This window comes from Mandrillus leucophaeus, unplaced genomic scaffold, assembly GCF_000951045.1.
Source record: "Mandrillus leucophaeus isolate KB7577 unplaced genomic scaffold, Mleu.le_1.0 Scaffold498, whole genome shotgun sequence".
NCBI lineage: Eukaryota > Metazoa > Chordata > Mammalia > Primates > Cercopithecidae > Mandrillus > Mandrillus leucophaeus.
Window position 1 is genome coordinate 1,091,010 of NW_012105342.1, and position 10,897 is coordinate 1,101,906.

General features: G+C 43.8%; 1 protein-coding gene across 1 annotated transcript in view; it reads left to right on the forward strand.

Moving 5' to 3' along the window:
• Positions 1-10,897, forward strand: part of FAM189A1 (family with sequence similarity 189, member A1) — a 259,702-nt gene that overhangs the window by 188,402 nt on the left and 60,403 nt on the right. The window contains exon 7 of the mRNA XM_011995780.1: positions 3,502-3,636. Coding sequence (XP_011851170.1) covers positions 3,502-3,636 — 135 coding nt within the window. The remainder of the gene's footprint in view (positions 1-3,501; positions 3,637-10,897) is intronic.

Genomic DNA, 10,897 nt, shown 5'->3' on the forward strand with positions numbered 1-10,897 from the left:
GATATAGACACACAAATATGCCCAACTAATTTTTGACAAAAGTCAAAAGGAATTCAGCAAAGAAAAGATAGCTTTTTCAACAAATGTTGGAACAATTGGACATCTATAGGCAAAAATAATCAACCTCATCCCAAGTCTCATATCTTACACTAAAAGTGACTGAAAATGGGTCATGCAATCAAATGTAAAATTAAAATTACAAAACATTTAGAAAAAACATAGGAGAAAGATCTAGGACTAGGCAGAGTTCTTAGATCAACACCAAAAGTGTAGGAGCAAAAATACATGAGTTGGACTTCATCAAAATTTAAAACTTTACTCTATGAATGATCCTTTTGAGAGGATAAAAAGATTAACTATAGACTGTGAGAAAATATTTGCAAGCCACATATGTAACAAAACCATGGACTATATATGTTTTGTCTTTTATGCTGAGTTAAAATTGTTTTATTTTATTATTTGTTTAGTGTCTCTGTTTCTAATTTACTCTCAAACTTCCCAGGAGAACTGAAAATCTCCTCTGAATACAATCCCACCCGTCAAGCTTTCTGTCAGCTTCATTTTCTTAGAGACGTTTCCATTGAGCCTCTGTTTCCTGCTTCAGTCTGGACAAGTCAGCCTATAGGCAGTCTATGTATTTACCATGCGAGGACATCCTTTTCTCATTTTCTTAGAACTTCCTCTTTCTCTTTTCTGTGTTAGATCCCATCTTCTCTTTTTTCCTTGGCTTACTCCCTCATTCCAGGGAGGAAGTACCTCTTCCGGTACTTTCTTGGCTAAAATTAAAAAGACTAAAACAAGCCCAAGCCAGGATGTGGAGTCATGGGAGCCGCCAAACGATGCTGGTGAGTGTGTAAATGGGAATGGCCACTTTGGAAAGTGACTTTGTATTCTCTGCTAAAGCTGCACATTCCCAGGGACCCAGCAGCTCTGATCAATAGGTATTTTGTACCCAAAAGAAATATGCAGATGTAGGTACCAGCAGACCGTACAGAATATCAAAGCAGCATTAATCTTACTGCAGAAAAAATTAGCAACAATCCAAATGTCCATCGGCAAGAGAATAGATACATAAATGGCAGCATATTCACGCAATGTAATATACAACAGTGAACACGATCAACTATATTTATATGCAGTAAGGTAGATGAATCTTATAATTTTGAATGAAAGAAGCCAAATACTAAAAATATTGTATGATTCTATTTATATCAAGTTAGAAAACCAGGTGAAACTAAACTATAGTGGTAAATGTATCAAGGTGGAAGCCTAGAAGTGATTATTTAAAAAGTAAGGAATGTGGTGAGCAGCGAGGGGGAGGAATGATAGGGAATGAGGCATGGAAGGCCTTCTAGGAACATGGCCATGGGCCCATGGGTGCTTGGTTAATGATAAATCATTGAACTGAATATGTTTGCTTTGTGCACTTTTTCTGTATGTGTGTTAGGTTTCACAATGTGAATGGTTAAGAAAATGAGCAAAGATGAAAACAAACCCACCCACCCCCAAATTAGATACTGTTATATTAGCTACTGCATGGACAGAAATGTCTAAGTCCAACATTAGCAAGCATTGGTGAGCGTGTGGATTAGCCTGAATTCACACCCTATTGGTGGGAGTGTCATTTGTTTGAGTTATTTAACACATGGTTTGATCTTACCTAGTAATGCTGTGTGTGCGTGTACCGTAGGGCAGAACAGTTCTGTGGGCTTGCTCCATGGGTCTCCTGGGGCTGGAGAGCTGGCAGCTCCTGGAACCTGTTCTTTTCCTGCTGTATATTGGAAGTTGCAGGGAGAGGGTGCAGAAACACGAAGCCTGTTGAGGTCTTAAGTTCAGAACCTGCAAGCTATCACTTCTATCCATATTCTACTGCTGAAAGCCAGTCGCAAAGCCCACCTGACATGGGGCAGGGGGTGGCAGGGGGTGGCAGGGGCTAAGTCTTAAGCTGACCTGAGAAAGTGAAAGCTGACCTCCTCCGGTGAATATCAGCACATTTCTTGGCTCTGAGGATGCTGCATTACCCCTCCCCCAGTATTTAGGAGAGGCAGACACATTGATACCTGGAGGTTTTATAAGTATTGCCTCAGCCTCAGTAATACTGCATGCAATGAAAAATTATTTGTTACAGTTATAAATGGCCAATATTTGCCTGAAAAGTATTTGTACTTTGAGTTGGCTGCTGTAAACATATTATCTGTTGGAAAGTAGGTCACTTCTTAGTCTAAGGAAAATAACTTGTTTCATGTTCAGTGTTATTTTGAATAAAATTGCATAGATTTTACTGATTTTTTTTGTTTGAGATGTAGTCTTGCTCTGTTACCCAGGCTGGAGTGCAATGGCACGATCTCAGCTCACTGTACCCTCCACCTCCTGGGTTCAAGTAATTCTCCTGCCTCAGCCTCCTGAGTAGCTGGGATTACAGATGCACACCACCATGCCCGACTAGGTTTTGTATTTTTAACAAAGACGGGGTTTCACCGTGTTGGTCAGACTGGTCTTGAACTTCTGACCTCGTGATCTGGCTGCCTCAGCCTCCCAAAGTGCTGAGATTACAGGCGTGAGCCACCGCACCTGGCCTGATTTTCTTTTTTAGTAGTTTTACACCTAAGACTTTATGATTTTTTAGCTATGTATTTTTGAGACAGGGTCTCAATATGTTGCCTAGCCAGGCTGGTCTCAAACTCCTGGGCTCAAGCGATGCTCCTGCCCCGGCCCACTGAGTAGCTGTGAATGCAGGTGGCATACCACCACACCTGGCTAGGACTTGACTTTTCTAAAGCTGCTTTTCTCCTAGACACTGGTAACTCTGTTCCCTTCCTTCTCACTGAGATTCTCATACTCTGTTTTCATCTAACACTGCTTTTTCAAATACTTGAAATGCATTGTTTTTCCCTTCCATGGTTTTCCATTTTGCAAGCCAGTTTTATTCATTCAACATGTATTGAACACCTACAACTTACTGCCATTGTCAATACTGTGGTGATAAGATGCACTTGTAGCTGGATAAAGTCAGTCTTCAGTAGCAGTGAGGCAGGAAAACCAGACAAGGCCTCGAGGATGGCGCTGGAGTTGGGTCTTGAGGGATGAGCAGGAGTTTGATAGGCCATGAAGTGAGGCAGGAAATTTCTGACTATGGAAGGAGAATGAGCCAAGGCACAGAGCTAGGATAATACATCTCAGTGCATACATCAGCGTGAGTGATTTTCAGTTTATTGACCTTTATCTCACTTTGCAATCCACCTGCCATTTTCTCTAATGTGTAGCTTAAGTTTCTTCAAATGTACTTTTACTTTTTTATACATAGCTTTTTAAAATAGGAATTTGAAGTCCTCCTAAGGGCCTGGGTCAATAGAAATTGTTTTTGCTCTACTACTTAAACACACTGAAACAGGCTCTTTTGAACTGAGCCATTTTCCTGTGTTCTGAATTGTGTCACTCACGCGTACCCTCAGGGGCTGAATGCCTGTTAACGGTGGGGTCTGTCTGTGTTCCTCTGTCTAGATTAAGTTTGACAGTGTGGAGGTGTGTGTCTGCTGTGAGCTGCAGCACCAGTCGTCCGGCTGCAGCAACCTCGGGGAGACGCTGAAGCTGAACCCGCTGCAGGAGAACTGCAACGCTGTGAGGCTGACCTTGAAGGTGACCCCGCTGGGCGCTGCTTGTGCATGCATTTCATCCCATGCCTTACAGACAGTTTAGGAAGCCTTGTTATCATATAGATTCCTTTCAGCTCTTAACTTCCTGGGGTAGGTTCAATGCGAGAGGGAATATCTTTCCAGAGAACATTTGAAAGGATTACAGATTTTGATTTTGAAGGTGTTGCTTTCTGGATCTCGCTTTGCATTTTTGCCATTTCATTGTCCTACCTCTGACATCTGCAAAGTCGGATGCAAATGATTGAAAGAAGTCTTTACAAATGCGGATGGGAGGCATTCTATGGCTTTTCTGACACTTTTGGCTGTTATACCATCAGGGAACAAATAGGGATTTATTTTGCTTTTTAAAAGATTTTTGGAGGAAAAAAAAAATCAGACAGTCTCCCGTGCAGTCTGTTCTCATGTGTAGCATCTGATCTTTTAAAAAAAGTGATTTGGAAAAATTGTTTATATTATTTTATTTTTTCTTCCAAATGTTTTATTCTGAAAAGCAAAATTGGCTACTTAAAAATACGTAAGAAGAGTGAACCCAATTCTTCTGTTTCCCCTGAATAAAACTGTGCCAAAACTTTTTAAAAAGATGTGGCACAGACCGGGTGCAGTGGCTCACACCTGTAATCCCAGCACTTTGGGAGGCTGAGGCGGGCGGATCACTTGAGGTTGGGAGTTCAAGACCAGTCTGGCCAACATGGTGAAACCCCCTCTCTACTAAAAATATAAAAATTAGCCAGGTGTGGTGGCGGGTGCCTGCAGCCCCAGCTGCTTGGGAGGCTGAGGCAGGAGAATCATTTGAACCTGGGAGGCAGAGGTTGCAGTGAGCCAAGATTGAGCCACTGCACTCCAGCCTGGTGACAGAACAAGACTTCGTCTCAAAAAAAAAAAGGATAAATAAATATAAAAATATGTGGCACAGTCCAAGGAACTCTCAGCTGGTGGTAAAATTGTGTTTGCAGTATGGAGGGGTTCTAGCGTGTGTGTAGGGAATGCAGTATGCAGGCGATGGGAAACTGCAGAGAGCCACCTTGGATCTGGGGAGAAGAGGAAAGCGTTGACCTTGAGTGCCTGTGATTAGTCCTCCATGGGTGGTCAGCAGCTGGTAGACAAGCAAAGATGTACAGAGAGAGAGGATGCAGCTCCTCTCTGTGGTAGGACTGCACCTGGCTCACAGCACCTGCCATGTTTTGCATGGAGGAATGGTCCAAGGTGAGCGGTCCTAGCAGCTCACCAGAGTGACAGATGCAGCGGGGTTGGAGGAAACCAGGACTGCAGCACTCCAGAGCCCATCCCATCATGGGACCAGGTATTTCATGCTGCCCACATTACCTACGCCCACATTTCTACCTCACTGCATCCTGGGGCCTGCCTGGGTCAGTGCCTGAGGTCTGCCATGGCCTTTCTCAGCTCTCCTGGGAGGGGACACGGGTAGCCATTGCTCACTCTGCGATCTCATTCTGACAACTACTAAGTCTCTTCTTCAACCTGGAGGTATCTTCTTGAGTATGAAGATGCATTTGGGCCTCATGTTACCTCCCGTTCCTCAGCTGGCTGGTCAGGGTGTTCAGTGTGCTCCTCTAAGGTGCTGGCATTCTCCTTGAAGGCCTTCACTCATGGGACGTAGGACCCGGTTTTCATGACTCTCCAGCCCCTGCAGTGGTGACTGTGACTTGAAAGGTAATGCTGGTAAAGAAACAACACTGTCTGTAAGAATGCAGTCTCAGGTCTAGTGGAGCTGGTGACCTCGCGGTCTCGCTCTTATTCACTGTTCTGGTACATTGGTGAGAAAAGCCCTTGGTATGAGGTGGCAAAAACGACGTGGAGTAAAGGCCACTGAAGTCCAGAAGTTCCAGGGAAGGCTGGGCGCCTAGCTGAATGCATGGCACATCCCCATGGGTATTCAGATTGCCCGGGACACTGGTAAGAGTCGATAGCAAAAGAAAAACCACACCATTTTAAACTCCTTAATGAATTTGTGTACAAAGCCTACCTGGAGGTAGGAACTATCAAAACTGGTGGCAGGAGGCTCAAAGGAGACAGGAGTTGTGATCAAGGTGCGAGGCCAATGGTCTGGAAGTGGCAGCAGTGGCTTAGGTGGTAGGAGAAGAGACAGCCTGCCCCTGTCCCCTACCTGAGGACCTGTGCAAGGAGCAATGGCCTTGGCAGGGACTGACTTTCATCTGAGATCAAGAGGACCAGGGACTATTGGAAGTGAGTATCTGTTTATTGCTGTCGTCCAACTTTGTTGCTTTTCAAAATTGTCTTGGCTATCATTTCCTTTGTAATTCCATATAAATTTTAGAATCCACTTGTTCATTTTCTACTAGAATCCTGCTGGGATTTTAATTGAGATTGCATGGAATCTACACATCACTTTGAAGAGACTGGATGTATTCATGATATAGTTCTTCATTTATTTAAGTCATACTTCATTTCTCCAGTGTATCTTTTCTTCATCAACCTTGTGTAAATTTCAGTATATATATCTTAACATATTTTGTAATAGTTATGCTTAAAGTACTCCACATTTATGGGTGCTATCCTAATGGTATTTTTTAATGGTCTCTTATTCACTGCTAGCATACAGAAATTTGATTTTTGTTACCAATCTTTTATCCTGTGGTCTTGCTAAACTCACATAGTTCTGGTAGCTCTTTTGCAGATTCTTTGGATTTTCTTATGTAGACAGTCACGTGCTATGCAAAGAGAGGCAATTTTACATCTTCCGTTCTCCAGACAAACAGAGCCAATAGGACAGATATAGATAGGTGAGAGATAATTTATTGAACGAATTGCTGACATAACCATGGAAACTAAGAAGACCTATGACAGCCCATCTGCAAGGTGGAGACCCTGGAAAGCTGGGAGTTTGGCTCAGTCTAAGTCCAGAGGCCTCAGAACCAGGGAAACCAATGGTGGAACTCTCAGTCCAAGGCCAAGAACCCGGGGGGAGGGGTCGCGCCAGTGTGAGTCCCAGGGTCCAAAGGCCAGAGAGCCTGGAGTTCTGATATCCAAGGGCAAGACAGGGTGTCTCAGCTCCAGAAGAGAAAAAGAAAATAATTCACTTTTCCTCTGCCTTTTTGTTCTAGCCAGGCCCCCCGCCAATCAGATGGTGCCCCCCAGCATTGAGGGTGGATCTTCCCCACTCAGTCCACAGACACACACCAATCTCCTCTGGAAACATCCTCACAGACACACCCAGAAATAATGCTTTGCCAGTTCTCGAGTGTCCTTCATCCAGTCAAGTTGACACCTAAAATAAACCAGCACACATTGCAATCCGGATGCCTCTTATTTCTTTTCCCTGTTTTATTGCACTGACCAGACTGCCCTGTACAGTGTTGAATAGATGTGGTGAGAACAGATGTCCTCGTCTTGTTCCTGCTTTTAGGGATTAAGTATAATGTTAGCTCTAAGTTTTTCGTAGATGTTTATTATGAGGTGGCAGAAGTGCCCTCCTAATCTTAGTTTGCTGAGAGTGGTATTTTGTTTTTCATTTTTACCACTAATGGCCGTTGAATTTTATCAGTCTTTTACTGCATCTGCCTAGATGTTCCTGTACTTTATCTTCTTGAGTCCACTCAAATGGTGAATAACATTGACTTTTGAGTGGTAAGTCCGCCTTGCATTCCCAAGATAAATCCCACTTGGTCATTTTTTCCTCGACTGTTTCCAGTCCACTGCTGACCCGGTCTGTCAAAGGCATTCTTCATCTCTGTGCCTGTTTTTCATTCCTAGTGTTTGCATTTGACTCCTCCTCATTGCTTCCATCTCTCTGCTACCTTACCTCGGTGATCTTGCATCTTGCCTAGCTTTTCCACTGGAGCTGGTGGTGTCTGACTGCATCCACCGTAGGTAAGTGCTCGTGTCTCTCCTTGGAGACTCTGTCTTTTCCTTAGAATTTGCTGCCCTGTGACCTCAGCTGTCTGATGGGTTCAACTTAAGCTGGGAGTTTGCAGAACCCAATGTCTTGTTGTTGTTGTAACAGTGGGGCAGTGTTCTTTCTAGCTTTCTGTATCCTCAGCAGAATCTGGAATCATGTTCTACATCATCTTTCCCACTGGGTGCAGAATTCTTGAGGAAACTTTTTCCCACCTAGGGGTTTATAGATGATATGTTATTCTCTTTTGCATTGAATATCTATATAGGGAAAAATCTTAAAGTCAGCCAAATGCTTTCTCTCCTTTAGGTATGTGATGGTCATTAATGCTGTTTTAAAATATGTCTAGCTCTCCAATTTCCTTTTACACGGTAAGATTGTACTTCCCTGTCCCCTCATGGTTGCTGGGGGCCATGTAAGCAAAACTTATATGTACCATTTTCAAGTCAGAGTGTTTAAATGTGGTGTGAGGTCTTCCAGAGCGCTCTTTCCCACTGGCACAGTAATTGGCAGAGTGGAGGTGGTGGCAGCGCCATCAGCCTGGATCACTACAGTGAGCAGAGCCCCCTGCACCTTACCCACACTGGAAATGTAGCATGAATGACTAACAAACTCTTTTGAGACAGGGTCTCAGTCTTTTGCCCAGGTTGAGTGCAGTGGCGTAATCACGGCTCACTGCAGCCTCAACCTCCCGGACTTAAGAGATCCTCCCACCTTAGCCTCCCAAGTGGCTGGGACTGTAGGCATATGCCACCACACCCAGCTAATTTTTTTATTGTTTGTAGAGACAGGGTCTCACTGGCCCAGGCTGGTGTTGAACTCCTGGGCTCATGTGATCCTCCTGCCTTGACCTCCCGAAGTGCTGGGATTATGGGCATGAACCACTGCCCCTATCCCTGTTGGGTTTTTGTAAAGCTTCTTTCCTAGCTGTTTTCTGCAGCAGGCATTACCTTTTTCCTCTGCTTGCGATGTGATCTTGAGTCATGGCAACTCCCTCCTCAGCTCCTTCTGTCTTTCTCTTTTTTTCCCATGAGCCCTTGTGTCTTTGCTTTTATCTCTGAGATTGCAGCAGCCTTCTCTCCTTGGTTATGGTTTGCACCCATCGATGTCTCTAGCTAGTTAATTACAGTGAATTTTTCAGTGTATGTTAGATCTTTTTCAGATCCCTTTTCTGAAGTATATGGATACTTCAAAGCACTAAGGCAGATTCCTAACCCTTAAATTCTATCTCAAGCATTATGCTCTATTTAAATAGTTAGCATAATTAAGATTTTGTACTTCCTTCCCATAATTATAGATACTTCTTCCTTTGAGAGTCATGTGCCACATTATCTAGTTTTCTCATAATTAGTGGCGCATTTTTAATATACTCCTTACTCTTGAAAAGTCAGCCAAGCCAAGCTGTGCCTGATGACTTTCACTGCAGTGAAAGGATCTTCTACAGGGACCCGGTGTTGCTTTATTAAAACTCTTGGGCAGCCAAACAAATAAGGGCCACTGGAAATGGAGCCACTCTGGGAAGAGGCTGCTCTCCTCTTTTGCACAGATGTCCATGAGAGCCCCTTCCTATCACCTGCAAAATGTTCTTGACGCTTAGCTAAAGAAGGAGCAAAGGAGAACGTTCCATTGATTAGTTTCCCTTTTGCTTGCCCCTTTTTGGTTGGCAATTAAAGCAGGTCCATTGATCTTTTCCATAGTCTAATGTGAGGCTCTGTGTATCTGATTAGTAACACTCCATGTCTGAATTTTCCATATTAAATTATAGATTATCTATACTTAGTATGTAATGAACTCAATTTATGCGGGAGAAATCCTATATAATTGGCTTGGGAATCAAAGCACTTTGATTTTAGTTGTGTTTGAATTAACTGATACTGACTTAATAAGATTTGTCCAACTACTTGCGTCCTGTCAGGCCACCCTCCCTCCTTCCTCCCCTCCCATACCTGGAAGGCTATATAGGCACAACCCATCCTCAGGGAAAAAAGCAGAAACCAACTTTCTTCGTGGCCAGAGAGGAATAAATTTGGCATCCAGAAGAGCATGCCGATGTTGCTCATCCCTCGGATTGTCTTTTGTTGGTTTTGTTGGTTTGGAGGCACCGAAACCCCTTGATCTCTGTTCTGCCCTTCCTGACTGGCCTGCTCCTGGATTCTCTCTTTTCTTTTTTTTTTTTGGCAGAGCACCCCTGGGGGCCAGTAAGCCTCTCTCGAGGATATTGATGGTTTCTTACCTCCTTACGGGGGTGAGCGAAGAGCAGGGCAGAGGGCACACAGGGAACCTGGAACCCCACCACAGCGCACAGGAATTCACACAACTGTACAGCCAGAGGGAGGGTGCATCGTGGCGTCCGTTCACCGATGGTGCGATGTGAAGGCTGCAGCCCCGAGGGAGGGCAGGTGGCTCCTCATGGGTCCCTGAGCAGGTCCTGGTGGAGGGCAGGGCCCCTCCGAGGGTCTCAGGTCCTGGACCCATCTCCCTGCTCCCTGATGACAGGGCCTGCCTCTGGACATCTCGTTAGGAATAGTCAAGAAATAGGGTCTAAAAATTAGGATTTCAGTATCTGCTTTCTCAAAGCCTTTGACAGTGGTGGACAAGTGCTACTGAAAAAGCAAGGCTAGAGACCCCCTTTCCTGCTGAAACAGTGTCTCGGCTTCTGTAACAAAGGATGACAGAATAAATACGCGTAAACAATGAAAAGATGCTTAGGTAGATTGATGGCCGTTTTTGCCAAGTCAAACCCAGCACAAGACTGTGACATATTTTTGGAACGGTATTCACAGAATTTTTTTAAATCACAAAAATCAGAACTGTTAACTGGTAAAATGTGCTTCATAACATGCTGACACTGTATCTAGCCACCTTGAATGCGTTGCTATATTCAACAATGTCCTTATGGTTTTATCATAGTGACCTAATTCAAATCGGAGTTAAAGATCTTATTCTTCTTTCATGTACCTGGTTTCATTTTCTGAGCCACAATAAACCAGATTACCCAGAGAAACCTTATCAATGGACAAGGAGATAAAAGTTTCCCAAGAAATCAATCAGTTACTGAGTTTATGTGCCTTCTTATCTTTGTCTCTAAGAAAGTTAAAAAAAAAAAAAAAAAAGGCCAGACAATTTCCTAAAAAAACTAGAGACCTGAAAAATAAATTCATCCTTTAATCTTGAGTAAGTCCTACCCATGCTAAAGAAATAAAAATGATTTTGAGAATAAATGAATGGTCAACATTTTGTGATGAAACTTGCAGCATTGACTGGCTTTATGAAACACCACACGCACACACATCACACATGCACACATACCCCACACACACTACTTATAATCCCCCCCACACCACACACACTACTCATAATCCCCCCCAAC